Here is a 17,873-nt window from a genome sequence, read left to right as displayed (position 1 = left end):
CACTCCCCCCAGCCCTGGCAGCGCGTTTGTGTCTGCGCAGATGTTTGTATTCTCTGCAGCTGATGAAAATATTCATTATCTTGTTAGCTGCTGCGGCGGAGGAAGTTCAGATTTGCATTTCCACAGCTAATCACGCAGCGCAAACAGAGCCTGTCACCCAGCAGCGCTAATTGGGCAGAGCAGCGCTGCACCCAGGCAGGGAGCCCTCCCTCCTGCCCTCCCCACCGCCAGCGCTGCCGCTGCTGTGCCAGCAGGATGCCAGGGGAGAAGTGCCCAGAGCAAGGAGGATGATGGGGTTTCTGGGAGTGGGAGGTGGAGGAAGGCAGCAGGCATTGGGCGTGGGCTGCGTGTTAGTTGGGTTGGTCAACCAGTGAGGAGGAGTCTGGTCCCTGGGCAGGATGGGAGCAGGCAGTGGGATCCCAGTCCAGGAACGCTTCTGGGCAAAGCAGATGTGTGTGGATATGGGAAGGTCGTGCCTCCAAGCCCTGGCGCTGTCAGCTTCTTGTGGGATGGGAGGTGAAGAGTCCAGGGGATGCTTGTCCCTTGGGGAGATGGTCTGGGACACAGGCTCCTCCTGCAAGGAGCCTCCCATGCTGCCATCAGCCTGTGGCCCACAGGGGACACCCACATCCCCCCACGCAGCTGTCAGGGGGCTCAGTGAGCTCTTCAGGGTCCACCCTGTGAAAAGCAGATGGTGACACCCTTGTCTTTAGTCCTGAGCATGAGGAAAGAGTAAAGGTTTGAGAGGGGACATGGACCCACACAAGAGAGGAGGGACCAGAGGTCGGAATTGGGCACTTCCAGAACGAGAGTGGGGCTCTGCCCCCCTCCTGGGTTTGGCAGAGGTGTGGTGATTTGTGTGCCATCCCCTCCTTGTCACCGCTCCCTTCGTGGTGTCCGGCACTGCCAGGCTTGCCTTCACTTTTCCGAGCTCCCAGGGCACCCAGGAGGTTCCCCCTTCCCCCATGCTGTGGGGAGCAGTCCGCGGGATGGACTCGCTGACCTGCTAGCCTTTCCTGTCTCTGACTTTTATGATACTAATTATAGCTTGTGTTATTGTGTAGTTAATCTGCATTATTAAGAGATGCGGTGGAGATTGGTTTTAGAATAATAACAGCTCAGATTTATAGAGTGTCATTCATCCCAGGGGGTCCTTATTGGCTTTATAGCCTTGCAGTGGTGTGCAGGCTTGCAGAGAGGAATTGCTTCTCCTTCCTTCCTCACCTGACATGGGATGCAGCCGCTTCTGGGACATGGGGACTCAGCACCCTCTAGGGACATGTGAAAATAAGGGTTATGTTCAGCTGAAAAGAAAGAAGAGAGTGAGGTGGGAGGGTTTGAGGCAGTAAATTGTAATCACCCAACTTTAAGCTATGATAGCAGGGTTTTTTCATCATGCTGTGAGCACTTCTTTGGTGGTCACCATTAGCATGCTCCAGCAGCACCTCCGGGGACAAGGCTGACACTTACCAGCCCATCACTGCTCTTCCTCACTAGTGCCAGCACTGGTCAATGGAGATTCCCCATCCAAGGACTAAATCAGCCTGACATTGACTTAGCAATGTGAATCCTTGCTCCAGGCAATGCAGTCACGAGCAGGCGCCAGCATGGGGATATCTGAGCGCTCCGCAGATATGCCAGCTGTCGAGCCATACCTGCTTCCGAGTTAGCAGCAGGGCTTGGATGCAATCCTCAGCGCAGCAGAAAATCTTGTCTTGCTCTTTCCCGTCCTAAGTGATCTCTCCAGAGATGGAGGACTTGCCCTTCTGCGTGCATCAGCCCTGTAACTCATGACTGCGTAAACCTGAAGGCAAGTGCCGGGTTTGGGCCCCATCACCTGAACCCACCGTCCACCAAAGGTGGCGGACAAGCTATGCTGGGAGTGCTCCCATCCCCTGCCGCATCCTACCCAGAAGGCACATGGGATAACACAGGAGATCTCCTAAATCTTCCACCGCACCCGGTTCCTGAGCAGCGTGACCTGGCTTGGATGCTCAGCCGTGGCTCAGTGCAGAGGAATGCAGGAGCAGGTAGTGGGGACTGACCCAGCATCACTCGTCCTCCTCCCCGTCTCCCAGCGATGCTCCCTTGCCGTTGTGCTCTCACCCTGCCCAGATTGCAGCCGGGCAAGGAGTCGTCTCCCATGGGCTGTTGCCTTCAATAACAATTTTCTTGAGATGAAAGCTCAGGGCATTTGTGCCAGTTCAATTCTCCCATCATGGCCCGAAGAAGCCTGGTGCAGGCAGAGCAGCCTGCGTGCCTGTGCCGCGGGTTTCCAGGGGATGGTGCCACTCGCCAGCTGTGCCCATACCTGCAGGCAGCAGGCGAACATCTGCAAGGTGTGATGGCACTGCCACTTGTCACCAGGCAGCTGTGCAGCCCGGGTGCGATGGCTCTCAGAGCTGGGAAGGAGGAAGCAAACTGGAAAGTGCTCCAAGGCACCTCACTGAGCGCCAGAGCAGGGCTTGGCTCTCAGCGCCCGCCTTTCCCTGGGAGGATGGCAAGGGCTGAGCTCGCTGCAGGTGCCGTCACCCTGTCCTGGCTCTCCGCATGCATCGTTTCGTGGCTTCCTTAATTAACTTTGCACTCAGAAACACGACTTTGCAGATGCGGTCGCAAATCCCAGCTAATTCACCATATGCTCTGGCTGCCTGACAGCACTGGGGAGCTGCCGCTTACGGATGCGTCCCCAGCACTGCCATGCCCAGGTGCTGTCTTCGCCTTCCCTGCCTGTCCCTGGCCCCTGGGGGACACCGGGCTCTGCACAGCAGCTCGCTGCAGAGCGGCTGCAATGGTCCACGCTGGCAGGTTTGCTGCTGGGCAGAGCCATGGGCTGGCCAAGCATCCTTGGGTGGGCACTGGGCACCACTGGGCTCAGCCCGGGCTTGGTCGATCCTGGCGCAGGGATGTGGGTGCAGCTGGAGCCCACACTGGTGTACATCAGGCCTTGTGCAAGGGGGAAGCAGGAGCATTAACTGCGTTGAAATGGCTTTGTCGGAGTGCCAGCATATGAAATGTGTGGTGATATTGCAGCCCTGCCACTGCCTGTGGCTGTTTTTCCTCTGCTTCTAATGACTAATAGAGAGAAGACAAAACAATTTCTATTAGTTTCTCCCACGCCGCAGTGGGTTTCTTATTTTCCAAACCTCATTAGAGTTTGTAATACCATGGTGGTAGTCAAGAGCAGTCCGAATCACCCTGGGGGGAAAGAAGAACCGAAGAGATATGATGTGCAGCCCAGTATTAACACTGCTCCTGGCTCATTTCCAAGGTCCCTCCTGATTCCTTTCCAAACTCTTACGCCTTATCTCCATCTTAAAGGTTAACGATGAAGCTTAGGAGAGAAAAAAAAAATGCCTGAGATCCCAAATTGTTAAAGAGAATATACGTGTGTGCTGAGCAGAGAGCTGGGTCTGCATTTACATTGGAAAGTCAAATATTATTTAAAGGGCAACACTTGTGCTTCCCAGGGTGTTGTGGCTGGGATGTGGGTTTCCCTGGAAGAGCTGCTGGTCCAAGGGGCTGCTGGTGTGCGGAGAGGGCACTGGCTTCAGGTCGCCATGCCCAAATCCTGTAGGAACTGGATGCAAGTCAGGCGCCTGCTTTGCGCCAGTTCCTTGGGGAGTCCCAGCGTGTAGTCCTGGCTCCTGTGAAGTCAGTGGGAGTTTTGCATTTGTTGTCTTATTAGAAATAATAATAATGAAAGTGCCAGGCACGGAGCTGCTTGAGCAATGCTCGGGAAATGATTGCAAACAACACCCAAACAACCTGCACAAGAGAACCCGCAGCCTTGGCTCAGCTCATCGCTGAAATAATCATTCAGAGGAGGTGCCAGCCCGGCTCTGGGTCATTCAGGCATAGAAAAACCATCCGCATAGAGAAACTGTCCCCAGATCATCTCGGAGTGGCCACAGCCTGGTGGGCAGAAGCTCCATGAGCTGCTCTAGGAGGTCTGTCTGTCTTCTTCTCCATCCAGATTGTTAAAAAGCCGAAAGTTGCTGAGCTTATGGAAGCTGACAAGGTCAGAGCCTTTGGCTGTCAGCAATGGTGAAGCTAATGGAGGGAGACACCTTGAAGAGCAGAAACATGGAGGAAAACATGGATCCTCCTGGCAGACACTAAGCAGCGCCAGCCCTTTGCAAACAGGCGTATTTCTCATCAGCCACATCAGCTATTGGGCATTTCCCAGACCTTCCAGTCAGAGAGGGATGGCACACAGCTCAGATGTGTCTTCCTGGCCCTGTCACTGGCTTGCAGGATCAGGACAAGGCTGCTGAGGCCAAAACCCAGCCAGATATGGGCAGTGGTAGAGCCACTGCTTATCTCGCTGGTGAGATCAGCCAAACCCTTGACGCAGAGCCAAGGTTTTGGCTACTTGCTTGTTTGCTTTGCCCCTGCAGAAGGAGGAGAGGAGCAGAGAGGCATGTGTGGAAGGGCTTGTTCTGGGTGATGGTTTACCTAAGTGACATGATGCACCCAAGTGACGTGTCTTGACCAGGACAGTAGTAAGAAGATAGCAACTTGAAGATGCAAAGTGTTGGGTCAGGCATATGCTGGGTTGTATTTCATCAGCTTCCTTGCTGCTTCTCCAAGCAAACAGTCCATCAAACGAGGAGGTCTCTAGCAGTAAATGCAAAGAACTTGGAGCCTGCTTCATCAGAGGGAAGAGACTGTCAGTGGAGTATTTTGGGCTGTGGTCCCGACACAGCTAGATCTTACCTGGGTTCGAGCGTTAACGATGGCAGCTTCTGCTCCAAGTCGTGTCTCCAAGCTCATACGCGCTGCCCTCCCTGGGGATTCACTCTGCCAGTTTGGGCTTCCAGGAGCAACTTGTGCCAGAGTTACAGGCAAACAAGAGACAGGTTGCCACTCTTTTCCCTTCCTCCAGCCACAGACATGACAGCTTAATTTTTCCTTCACTCTCTAACCCAGACATGGGGGTTTTTGACTTTTCTTAAAACTTCTTGCAGAAAATCATGTTTAAGCTTAGGTTAAGCATGCGAAATTTCAATCCCAAAGGGAATAATACGTATATTTGCAAAGTTCTGTAAGGAGCTGAAAACTAGAGCTTGGCATGGGATTCCTCTTGCAGCCCTGACTCTGTAATTAAGGCATAAATCCAGCTTTGCGTGCCTGCGTGCTGCCTGCTGCACAGGCGCCAGGCGTTGCTGTGGGAACCGTAACTTTCCAAATTTGTTTTTACTCGGCACTCCGTTTCAGCCTGTTCCCAACAGGCACTCCGGAGGAAGAAAGATCCACAGCCTACCGCAGGATTTCACCCACAGGAGACATGCTTTACTGGAATAAATAAATAGCTGTATAATGGGGAGCAGGGCAGGGAGGATAATAAAAGGTGATAAATGGGCACTGAAGATGTCTCCGGGACCCGGCATCTCGAGATCCAGCAGCTGGGGGAGGCCGGGGAGCCTCTTGGGGTTCCTCCACACGGCCACAGGCAGTCCACCTGAGCTGCGTTGCTTTTGCTGGCCAGAGCCATGTGCTGGTGGTGGACCTTCTCCAGCAGCACGTCGCCCCACTATCTGCCTGCTCCAGGGATCACCAGGGTGCAGGAGGGAGATCTCTGCTCCTATTGCTTGCAGCTTCTCTATCTCCCCATCTCAAAGCAGATTCCTGTGTGTTTCCTTTAGAAATGGCTTCAGGAGAAGATGCACTTTTTCTCTGTGGTGGTTTTCAGCCACGGTGGTGGCACCGCTGACTGGGTTTCCCTGAGTGCTCAGTGGTGTCACTGGGGCTGTGCGGATCAGAGGAGGGCTTTAGCGTTTGGGGGATGTTTGGAGATTATCTGTGGGAAAATCAGGTTGAAATGGTCCACGGTTGGAGGAGCACGGTGCTGATGGGCATGGGCACACAACTCCTGGGGCGCCAGAGGGAGGGTCTTGCTGCTGACTCAGGCATGAGCAGTACAGAGAGTCGAGTTATCGGTTCAACAGCTGAACTAAACCCCCAGTAGCGGCGTGCTTTGGATTACCGTGAAATGAGTTTGATGTTCTGGTACGCTAACGGAGAATGGGAAGGCAGTCACAGTCTCTGCTGAGACTTGCCTTTAGCTACTGGGGAGGCACAGGAACTCCCCTGGGAGGCATGGAGATGGCTGCAGCGCTGTGGTGGCAACTATTCATCTTCCTCCATCTATTTTGTACTTAAAAGAAACATCAACAACAAAAAAAATCTCTGCTCAGGTTCTGCAACAGGTTCAAGCAGAGTTGACAAATAGCTTTGGATCAACTCAATTCCTGGTTTATGGTGAATAAACTATTCAGCAGGAAGGAGTCCCCTTCCCTGCCTCTGCTGGGTCCCAGGGAGCAGCACTGTTCCCACCGCCCACATCCTTCTGTCCAGCTGTCACTGCTGTCCCAGGCCTTAAAGTTCCATGTCCAGATGTCATTTGCTGGCTGTCACCATCATTGTGTCATGGCTGGGGTCCCTGGTGGCACAGGCACTAGTGGGGTTTGCAGCTCCTGCTCCCAGCCGTGGTCACTGGTGACAGCCACCACCCTTTAGCCTGGTCCTGTGGCTCTCGCTGTCCCCTCCCACGCTTTGGTGTCTACAAATTGGGCATGACGAGTGAAGAGGAGCCCCGATGGTGCCACTGAGGGCTTCTTGCAGCTGTGCCGGCGTGGTGCCATGATTAGTATTCCAGTGCCGGGATGAAAGAGCCGCGGAGACGGAGCCCACGGAGTTTCGCTGGCACTGGTTGAGCCCTTTTCAACACCTCCCCATTACAGAGCAGGTGACTTTACTGCCGCACAGCCCCAGCCCCACGGGAGAGAGGGAGTGGGGGCACAGGATGGGGGTCCTGGTCACTCCCAGCCCCACAGAGGGTTTTGAGGCACGTCTGGGGGGGGTCGGTCTGAGGGCGCATGGAGGGGATGGTGCTGAGCACTGTGCTTGTAGCACATCCCGCCGGCCCCGAGGAGCACTGTGCGTGCCCACAGACACTGCGGCCCTAGCACTGTCATGATTTACCTCCCTGAAACACCTTAATTTAAATGCTAATTCTCCCTGAACCGAGGGGGTAAGGCAGCTGTTGAATATTGTTGCGCTGTTTATTGCTGGTGCTGAAGTGGGGTACGCTGGGGATGTGGTGGGGAGAGACGGGCAGTGTGGGGACAGGTCTTATCTGCAGCATCGGGGCCAATGGAGGGATGGGGGTGATGGCTGTGGCCACACCAGAGGGATTCAGGGGTGCACGGTTGGTGCTCTCCTCTCTCCCTGCAGCCTGGTCTGGCCACACATCGTTGCAAACGGTGCTTAGGGCTGACAGTGGGGGAGCTGGAAGGGGCTCCAGGGCCTGGCAAAACCTGACCGGTCTCTCCTTTTTTATCCTGCCTCGTTATACAGGAGTGGGACCTCACTAAAATTAATGACCAGTAAATTTGGAGTAAGTAACGGCTGCTTCAGAGGGTTTGCATTAAGCCTTTATAATTCACCAGTGCCTGAGGTCATGGAGACACGTGGGGAGAGATTTACGGTGTGATTACCTTCTCCAAAGTGGCTGTGGAAACAGGACACCCGCTTTTCTGTTCTCCCAGTGACTGTAGATCAATTTTTTTTTGGTGACGACAAGCTAAAAGGAAGCTATTTCTGAATGTCCCCATGTCAGATGCAGGCTGGGCTCTTGTGAGCTTACAGCCATCCCAGCAGGAAAGCTTCTCTGAGGGAAAGTTGGGTCAAAAGCTGGCACTAAATAACCTTAAATCCATTGTGTTCTCCCCAAGCCATTGTGGGACAGAAAGAAGTAAGTTCAATGAATTATTTTTGCCAGAGAAGGCGTCCTCTCAGACTTGCACAGCAGAAAGTGCAGGCCTCGCATAGTCACTTTGCTGAACATAAGTACGCCAGATAATAATGTGATTAACATTTGTAGCTGTGCTGGCTCAGATAAGGGTAATTAAATCTCACACTTCAGGGCATCAGCTAATCACTTGTGAGGTCATTTATGGGTTTTTTTGCCCCTTCATGAATGTATTTGCCCGGTTGCTGGGATGCCGGGTGTGCATCCGCTGTCAGTGGCGGATGGAGGCAGGAAGCTCCAGGCCAGCTGATGCTCGGATTTATGATGGGAGTTGTACAGGAGCAAGGAGGAGCTCTGAAAGGGTTGGCAGGCAGAGTCCGGCCTCGAGGCTGTGTCCTTTGGGAGCAAAGTGCCAAGGGAGGAAGCCATGGCTGGCTGAGCTGAGGAGGAGAAGCTGCTCCTTCACCCAACGCTGTTGCTAACAGGAAAATGAAATGAATGTGAGTCTCCATCTGATCTTTCACTACTGCAGGCCAAGATCCCACCGTGAACTTGGCCCTGGCTTTCAGCACCTCAGCAAGGGCACAAGGTGCCCCAGAACTCAGCAGAATCATGCCATGGACCAGGACCTGGTGGCTGTGGCCCCATCCAGGAGGATCACAGCACTCTGGCTGCTCCCCAGTGCCTGCATCAGGCTCTCCTGCTCCCCCCAAAACCCCCTTTTGCTGAGGGATGCTGTGGGATGCTGGTCCTTTTTGAAGGCTTCCCATCAGTTGTGTGAGATGGTACCAGGACTGCGGAGCACAGCAATGCAGCCTGATGCTGCACTGTACCATGACTGTATTGCATGACCTTGGGTGTATTATTTAAGGTCAGATTTTTTTTCCCTGAAAACATCTCTAGTTTGTGTATCTAGTTTCAGAAGGACAGGAAAACACGAGCACAGCAGGCTCTCGCTGCCTAAGCCCTCCCGGTGCCTGAGCAGCCTTTAATTGCCTTTACCCCACTAGTACCCCGAGATGGAGGGAGTTGCTGTCTGTTAAGTGTGTCACCTGAGGCAACGGGTGCATTTTTTGACTCGGCCAAGGTTACATGAAGTGTCCATCAAAGCCAAGATTTTGAACTCAGTTTAATCCAGGCGACTGCCTTCCTCCTCAGCCCACCCTGCCAGTACAAGAGCTCAGTAAAGCCTTTGGCCATTTGACCTTTCCCAGCACTGAGACTCATTTATCTGGAAGTCAGCTCCTTCCCAAGGCAGGGACATACTCTGGGTCAGATGCTACTGAAGGACCGGAGCTGCGAGGGAGAAACGGTATTTCCTTGTATAATGACTCAGTATTTGTAAAATTCCCTGAGAGATGTTCAGAGCCCCACCAGGAGAGCGCTGCGAGTCGATGGGCAGATTCAGTCTGTGTCACGCTGGAGAGAGCAGCACGCTCGCTGCTCCTGTGAGTATCGGGCATCTGTTCTGTGAGTGCTGGGGAGATGCTGGGGGGCAGAACAAGAGACAGAGGGGGATGCTGTGGGGCTAGCAGGTGCTATTCCCATCAGAATAAACCTGGCTGCACGGCTCGTAGGAACCACGAGGTCACGAAGGTGCCACCGTGCCTCTTGGAAACAGCATGGACCCCCAGGTGTGAACCGCTGGGGAAGTGCCAATGGCTCGGCTGTGCCCCGGGTGCAGGAGACACGTGTGGCAGCACATGTACCGAGATGCTGTCACATCCCTCCCTTCATCTGTGTCCCTGCCCCTCACACAGAGCCCGACGGCTTTGATCAGAGCTTCCAGAGAGCACAAAAGCCTGGCAGAAACTCTTTTTTATGCCTCTACAGCGAGCAGCGCTGCGAGCCGCAGGGTTATTAATAAGGGGCGGTGGAAGAGGAGCGGCAGCCCTCTGCCGGCTGCGGCTCCATGGCACACCGACCTCCGCACCGCCCCGTGCACCGGCCGCCTGGCACAAGCGGGTTTGGGGGTCCCCTTCGTCTTGCCACAGCTGCAGTGAGGACTCAGCACAGTGCAGGCTGGCAGGACTCTGCAGGGGGGCTGCACCATGCCCGGACCCCCTTGCGCAGCCTTGGCTCATCCCCGCTTTGGGGTAGCAGGGAGCAGGGGACTGGAGGGGAGGAGGAAGGGAGGGGGTGCAAGAAGTGTTTGGTAGCAAAAATGCATCATTGAAGTGCTCCTGGAGTCTTGCCTTGTACTGCTGCTCCCTCCCATTACAGGATCATGTTGTGGACAGGTGCTGGTGTGTATGCCCACGCCTCAACTCACTCTTGCCCCTTGTTTTTCCTCAACCTTTTGACTGCGGAGCAGTTAAAGCAAATGGCATTACAGCAAGCAGCACTGCAGAGCGCGGCCTTTCAGTAAATACTTTTTCATAGAGGCGTCAGCTCTGAGCAGCAGCCACTGCATGCAGGTTCCTCGCACACCAGCGTGTGTCTCCTCCTTAGCTCCCCACACATGGACCACCACCCCAGGGGCTGTCCTGGCACCCAGATGAGCTGGGCTCAAGCCCAGGGACAGCTGGTCTGCAGGCTCGTGGTACGGGTGGCTGTGGGTGAGATGGTCTGGGTGAGTTCCCATGGGGGGAGGAGGAGAGGCTGCTTCCTCACATCTCTGCCCCGTCCTTGGGTGCAGGGCGCTGGGTTAACGCAGTCTTCTGGTGTCTGCCGAGCCACATGTTTCTGTCCCCCACAACTGAGCTGTTCTGGCACTGCCAGGTCTGTCCCCTCCTGTGAGGCAATGGGAGAGGGCTTGGGAAGGTGCCACCAGCCAGTGTCATTGTCCTGGGCATCCCCTCCTGGTCCTCTCAGAGGTGGGATGTGGGCTTGGGCAGGCCTCTGGTGTGACCCACCTGTCCCTTGTGCTTCCTGCCGGGTGCAGGGTGTGGGGCTAACCTGTCGGGGAGGGGACAGTCCCCATGCTCTGAGGTGGCAGGCGGGCTCAGCGCAGCTGCATCCTGCTTCCCTGGTGCAGCATCGCACCTCTCCAGGGCTTTGGGATTTGGTAGCCCTGATGCTTTTCTCCCTTTTCTGATGAGGCAGAGCAGCAGAGACACCGACACGCTCCTTCCCGTGTTCCCTACCGACTTGCCTAATTTTGCAGCCCCTGATTCCCACCACCCACACAGCTCCCAGCTCCGGCAGTAATTGCAGTTCCCTATTTGCATCGCTAAGACAGCAAAGGGCTCAGAACAGCAAAGCACCGTTCTGCCAGGGGGATCCCGCGCCCGGCGTGATCAATAGGAGATTTGTGAGCACATGTGTGAGTGAGAGGCTTTTCCCCTCAGACACATAAACCACTTTTTCTCCAGCAGTACCTAAAGGGAAGCTCCTGAGATGCAATCAGGTGCCAGCAGCTTTGAGACAGACGTGCAGCAGGAAGGCAGGCTGCTGCCTGGTGGCAGGGCTGCCTGTGCAGCCATGCTTGGCCCCACTCGTGTGTCCCCACCTGCAACTGCTCATCCCACTGCTCCTCACCCGCCTTGGGGCCAGGAACATCCCCAGGCTGTTTGCACGGGGCAACAGGCTCCTGCTCGCCACTGGTGCAGGTTGCACTGGCCATATCCCAGCCCTGGAGCAGCAGGAGGGCCCAGGGAAGTGCTCCACCAGCTTGGCATCTCGCTGCAGTGGGACCCTTGGAGGTGGCCAAGGTGGCCCCACTTGCAACATGATCATGGGGTGATGGAGCATTCCCCCCAGGGACGGGCTGCAGGGGGTAAACCAGGGAAGGGGAGTGAAACCAGCAGCTGTTTTAAAGGAAAATCTATTCAGAAAAATGCAGCTGGGGCAGGCATGAGCCTCCCCCCAGCTCCTGGGGCTGACCTGATTTTGCAGGAACCTCCCTTTTTTCTGCTCTGCTGCCCTTTTGTCTCTGCACCCAGAGGATGCAGAGCCTCCTGGCCTATATTTTGGCTTTAAGATCAATATTTAAAATCCCCCCTCGCGTTTCCTTTGCGCAGGCGTGAGGCATTTCGCTTGCTAGGGGAGGTTTGTCTCCCAGAGAACTGTCTGTTCACCATTTCAAATAATTTCCCCGGTATCGTTGTTCTAGAAACAATTCATTAGGGGCCTATTATACAATGTTATACCTGCCAAGGTTAGAAAAGATCCCGCATGTGTGGTAAAATCGCACTGTGAGCTGCACACACTGACTTTTTTTTGGTGTCTGTCTATAAATGTACCTTTTCCTCCTTTTGGAGAGCCAGTCATCTGGGCACAAAGATGCGGCAGTGATGCTGCTGCCTGAGGTGGGGAGCCACAGCGGGGCTTGGTCTGGTGCTTAGTCACGGTCCTGTACTGGGAAGATGCTGCATGTGATGGAAAGGGGAAGTTTTGGGGTGTAGCAGCCGTTCCTCTATCCTTGCTGCTGTCTGACCCCTCTCCAGGGACATAATTTGAAAATCCAGGCCAAAACCAGTGGCCGGGTCCCCAGGCTGAGAGGAGCCCCGCGTTGCCGGAGAGTTAACGCAGCCACAGTCCATGGGGAACTCATTAAGCATCACCTCAGAGGGCTGCGCAGCCGGGGCGGCTGGCGGCGGGGGCTGCAAACCCCATCCCCTGTTAGGCCTCCTGCTCGCAGGAGATGTCCCTCGCCCTCCTGAGCCATCCCTCCCCGTGCTGCTGGGGCGGCTCAGCCCCCCTGCCCGGCCGTGGCCTGCATCGTTGCTTTGCAGTTGTCTTTTTCTCTCTGCAGGGAGAATAACTTCATCAAGGACTTCCCCCAGCTGGCCGACGGCCTCATGGTGATCCCGCTGCCCGTGGAGGAACAGTGTCGCGGCGTCCTCTCAGAGCCCCTTCCCGACCTCCAGCTTCTCACTGGTATGAGCTGCCCCTGGGCTCAGCCCCACCCCGGGGTCAAACACAGGAGCGGGAGCCCCTTCTCCCCCCCTGAATCCCAGCTGGTCCCCGAGGTGCATCAGCACCCGCAGCGTCTCGGGGTCCTTCACAGCATCCCTGCAGTGTGGCTGGGGCAGAAGCAGCGTATGGGCTGTGCGTGTCCTCCCCAGCCCAGCAAGGCAGCTCCCCCCTCCCTGCGAGCTCTGGACAGCCACAGCCATCACAGTGCTGGTCCTGCCAGCAGCCCAGGGGCCCCATGGTGTGACCGCTGGAGGAAGTCACCATCGCTGCTACCGTCCCGTTTCTCACCCCCGTGACTTGTAGCAAAGCAATTGCTCCGTGTGAGCGTAAAAGCCTTTCCCAGATCGCGGCTGCCGCGTCGGCAGGGGCTGAGCACCGGCTCTTCTTTTGCAGGGGATATCAAGTACGACGAGGCGATGGGCTACCCCATGGTGCAGCACTGGAGGGTCAGGAGCAACCTCTACAGGGTGAAGCTCAGCTCCATCACCCTCTCTGCAGGTGAGGGCTTCTAGCGGCAGGGAGATGTGTGCCTACATGGGCGGGCGGGCGGGCGGGCAGTGGTCTTCTGCCCCAAGGCACAGTTGTGCCGAGCATCCCCCCAGCATTTTCCACCTCCAGGCTCTGCTCAAGCAGTAACTGGCGCTCCCAGCACTGCTGCAGAGGCAGGCAGAGGGATTTTCTCCTTTTTACAGGGGGGAAACTGAGGCAAGGAGTTTGTGCAGCTCAGTCACACAAACCAAGAGCTGGGGTCAGAGCCAGGATCAAGCTAACAGGCAACACTGCGGGGGGGATTTATGTGGGGGAGTCTGTGTATACGTGTATGTACAAAAACCAATAAGTTCTTGAAAAAATGTAGTTTCAAAAGGACCCAAAGTGCTTGTAAATGCAGGTCATATAAAGCAGGGAGTCGCAGATGAAGAAGGGGTGGGCGGGAGGATCCTGCAAACGTCAAAACATTTCACTTCCACATTTTCATAGCTGCACACTTTGTTTCAGAAATGCTGAAACATTTTGTTGCAACCTGAAATGTTTTGCCTTTTCATTTCAAAACAGCATTTTTTATTTAAAAATCAACCTGTTTTCAAATGGAGAAAGAAAAAAAAAATGTAGTGCACACAGGCTGCACAGCCCCAGGATGAAATAACCTGCTTGGAGCTGAACGAAATACTTGGGTTCAGCTCAAAATGAATTCTTCTAGTTTTTTATTAAACCAACCTTCTCTTTCAATAAACCAACCAACCAACCAGCCAGATAACCTCATTTTGGTGACAGTTATGACGTATTTTCTTGCAGTATGTTTTCAGTTCCACCACTGAACCAGAACGATGATATCAGCCAGCTCTAAATGATGCCAAGGTGCTGTGTAGTCACCAATGCCTCCATGATATTTCATCTCCGTAGAGCAGTGAAGGTCCATGTCCTTGTCCCATGCCAGCAGTCCCTGCTGTCTGCACAGGCACTGCAGGGCATTGCTCAAGAGATGTCCCGACCCTTGCGCACCCACAGAGCTCCACCTCGGGGCTGTCTCCAGCTTTCCTAAAAATAGTTATCAGTTGTGAAGGATACTGGGGATGGTCTGCAGTGCAATCTATAATAAATTTGTCCTTACACCAGGACAACATCTCTAGTTATGGTTCCAGCAAAGCAAAGGCCAAGCACATGCTCTGGGGGGGGTATTGATGCTGTCCCAGCAGCCTGAAAAACAGGTTGGAGCTGGCGGGAGGGTGTTTGTGTGTGTGTGTGTGTGTGCACACGTGTTCCCATGCACATCCCTGTAAAATGATTGGAGAAGTCTTTTAGGGAGAGGAACCATAGAAGGATGGCAGAACCACAGCCTGGGGTAGATAGCAGGTTGTGGATTCCAAAGGATCATGTAGACCCTGGAGTCAAGAGAGGAGGAACTGTGCTTTGCACCCACAGAGGGACTTGTATGTCTTGGGCAGGGGATCTTGTTGGCCTCCTTCCCCACAGGCTGTGGCTGGCAGCCCAGGCTGGCCAACCTGCCGATCCCTGCCTCCCTCCCACAGGCTTCGCAAACATCCTGAAGATTCTGAACAAGGACAGCAGCCGGGAGGAGCTGCTCTCCTTCATCCAGCAGTTTGGTTCCCACTACATTGCAGAGGCACTGTATGGCTCCGAGTTCAGCTGCACCATCCACTTCCCCAGCAAGAAGGTCCAGCAGCAGCTCTGGCTGCAGTACCAGAAAGGTGAGGAGGGCGGCGGGAATGAGCGGGGGCACAACTACCAGTTATCATTGGTGCTGTTCTCCATCCATCACCCTCTCTTCCCCATGCATACACCGTCACCATGCCGGTGAGTGGGTGCAGACAGGAGACTTGTACTAAACTGGGTGCCCAGCAGCAGGAGACAGTGGCACGTGCCAGTGGGCAGCATCCCTGAGCCAGGGAACCCATCCTGCCTGCTCCTGCCCCAGCTGCCGCACTCTGGCTCCCTCTTTCCCCGGGGTGACCCACTTCACCAGCAGCCCCCTGCCCCGCTGCGGTGGCCCCCGCACGCCGGGGGTGCTCAGGGTCGGGTGATGGAGATGTGACATAATTGAGCTGTCTCAGAATGGCTTCGTTTTATTGCTTGTGACAATGACGGTCTTTAAGGAAGTGTATTAAATCAATAGCAGACTCATTGTGCTACACCATAAATAACGAGACACATCATTAAACAGGGCAATAAACTTCAGGACTTTGAAGTAATACAATTAGGTTATGTTTATAAAAACTCCCTTATCGCTGTAGCCTTCCATTTGCCAATTCATCTCTCTCCTCCAGGGAGCTGGGGATATTCCTGGCTCTGATATTTTTCTGTTGAAAAACATCTGTGGTGTTTCATAGGGCCCGTCGTAGGGCTGACGGTAACGGAGGCCGTCAAGGCACTTGCATCCTGCCCCGCAGGCACTGCTGAGAGCAGCCTCGCTTCATGTAAGCCAGCGGACAGAGGTGTGCTCCCGCCTGCCGCCTCCGTTGCTTTCTGCTCATTTTTTTCCCTCTGCCTTCCCAGCGCGGCTCGTCTTGTAAGCGTATTTATAACATGCTGTACTCGTTTGTTTGGGTTTTAAATAGTGATAAATGAAGCTTGCTGTAGCAATGCCCCTGTTTAGCAGGACAAAGCGTCGTGGAGGTGTGTGGTTTACATACTTGCGATGTTATTCATCACTGGGGCCACTCCCTGCAGTCCCCAGGCAAATGTGTCAGTGGGGAGCAGACCCGCAGTGGTTCCACGGTCCCAGCGCCGTTGCTGCAGACACAGGGTTTCTTCTGAGATGCCGGGTGGGAATGAGAGGTGGATGCTGCAGTCTGAGCCTGGCATGAGCATCGCCGCTGTCTCACAGTCTTGGGGCCAGATGGGAGATGAATGGTGGCAACGCTTGATCCGGTGGTGAAATATCTCCCATTTCTGAGTCCTCACCTTCCTCCTGGCCAGGGGCAGAGGTTCCTCCTGGAGCTCAACCACAAAGCCCCGCGGTGGCACAGGGCCTGAAGGCGAGCAGTTCCTCACTGACAAAATAATTTCCTTTTTAGTCCGTGGTATGCAGCTGGCCGAGGCGGGCTCCCTTGCTCCCCACCCGTCTCCCGCACGCACCCCTGGAGCCGTGCCCCTCCCGTGCCACTCACAGGGCTGCCCCAGACTGCTGGGGAATCCAGGGCATCCTTTCCTACCACCTGCAAAGCACCAAAGTGCTCGTGGGACCCCAGGGGTCCCTGGAGGTTTTGCATGGATGTCCCTGGACATAAGCACTGAATTCCTGACCATGCAGCATTTGGCCATGGGGTGCTGGCTCCGACCTTGTTCTTTGTGACGTTGGTAGCTGGTGGGGTTGGTGAGGTTGAACTTTGGGGCTGTTGGTACTGCAGAGGGGAAAAGTGTTGTATTTAGCTCTTGGATGGCCAGAATATGCTCTTGGAAGGACATCAAGGATGTTCAGGGCTCTCGCTGATACCAGGGGAGATCAGCTCTGTGGACAGAGAAGAAGGTGTCATGGGAAACCCAGGGCTCTCTCCTGGAGAAGCCCCAGTTAGCTAAGAGAAAGAGCTTGCTGTTTATGGTAGACGGATTTTATTCCCAGCTTCCCCACTGATTTACCCTCATTTTGCCAGTGACATAAGGAGGATTGGAATAAATAGTTCCAGATAGACTGTTCTGGATGCCTTCTCCACTCAGAAACAGCTCTGGCCTGCCGGGCTCCCTGCTGCTAGCCAGCCCGTTTCCGAACTGCTCAGAGAGCGCACATATGCATCATCTCTAATAAATACAAAAGTAAGGCCAGATAACCATAATTTGTTAGTGAACAAAGCAGGTCAGAAGAGGAGGGGGAGAGGAGAGTCTCGGGCTAATTGGAACGGCACCAAATATGATAAAAATGCACATTGCAGCGTGTTTGCAGCATCGCACAGAATTATTTTAATATTTTAATCAACTTCATAAATCAATCGGCAGGCCTCAGGAGGAGGCCTCCGCCAATAAAGCGCACAATCTGCGTGTCAAGCCCTAATTGAAAACATGGTCTCGAAGAAGAGAGCGCGCTGCTGGCAGCCGGACTCCTTGTAAAGCGCCGGGCCAGGTGCTGGCTCTCTGCCGAGGCTGGAGCAGCCCGAACGCCGCGCTCGCAGCCGACACAGCCGCCCATGACGTGGGTTGGTGTCTGCAGAGCTCTGCCTTCAGCCAAACGGAGGAGAAAGCCATCCAGCTCTCGCCGGGGGCAGCAGAAAGTTGGTGCCTTCTCACTGCCTGGACCCACTACCCTGCCGGGATGGGCGGGCTGCCGGCACTGCCCGCGTTTGCAGGCTGCTCTGCCTGTAGAAAGGCAAAATGTTCCCCTTCCTCCTGCAAGTAGATAAGCTGTGTGCCGGGGGAGGCGAGGGAGCCTCCTGCCCTTGTTCTTAAGGATTTGCAGGAGTGAATCCTGCAAATGAGAGCAGCAGAGAGGCACGGAGGCGTGCTGCCTGCCTGCGTGGCTGTGGCACACCGAGCACCGTGTTCCTTCCAGGGCAGACGTGGAAACATCACCCAGGCTCACCCCCAGGGACTGCATTAGCCCATGAGCAAAGAAATCAAACCCCAATTTTATGTCAGGCAGAGTGATTAAAAGCCTGTGTTTTGGGCTCCTTGCTCCGGCTCTGTGCAGCCAAGCAGTGCTTTAACTCATCAGAGTGGCCTCCAAGCAGGGACCTTGAGATCAACCTGGCCACTGATCTGTGCCACGGGAGCCCACATCGATTTTCTTCCCCCTTAAAGCCAGCATTTA

At 54.8% G+C, this 17,873-nt stretch overlaps 1 protein-coding gene across 3 annotated transcripts in view; it reads left to right on the top strand.

The window, feature by feature from the left end:
- Positions 1-17,873, top strand: part of ASTN2 (astrotactin 2) — a 360,756-nt gene that overhangs the window by 217,560 nt on the left and 125,323 nt on the right. For all 3 annotated transcript variants that reach the window (XM_074891653.1, XM_074891654.1, XM_074891655.1), the window contains 3 exons: positions 12,453-12,577; positions 13,010-13,114; positions 14,644-14,823. In XM_074891653.1, the coding sequence (XP_074747754.1) occupies positions 12,453-12,577; positions 13,010-13,114; positions 14,644-14,823 (410 nt within the window). The remainder of the gene's footprint in view (positions 1-12,452; positions 12,578-13,009; positions 13,115-14,643; positions 14,824-17,873) is intronic.

Source organism: Strix uralensis, chromosome 21, assembly GCF_047716275.1.
Source record: "Strix uralensis isolate ZFMK-TIS-50842 chromosome 21, bStrUra1, whole genome shotgun sequence".
NCBI lineage: Eukaryota > Metazoa > Chordata > Aves > Strigiformes > Strigidae > Strix > Strix uralensis.
Note: the sequence above shows the minus strand (reverse complement) of the source record. Positions and strands in the feature narration are given on the sequence as shown.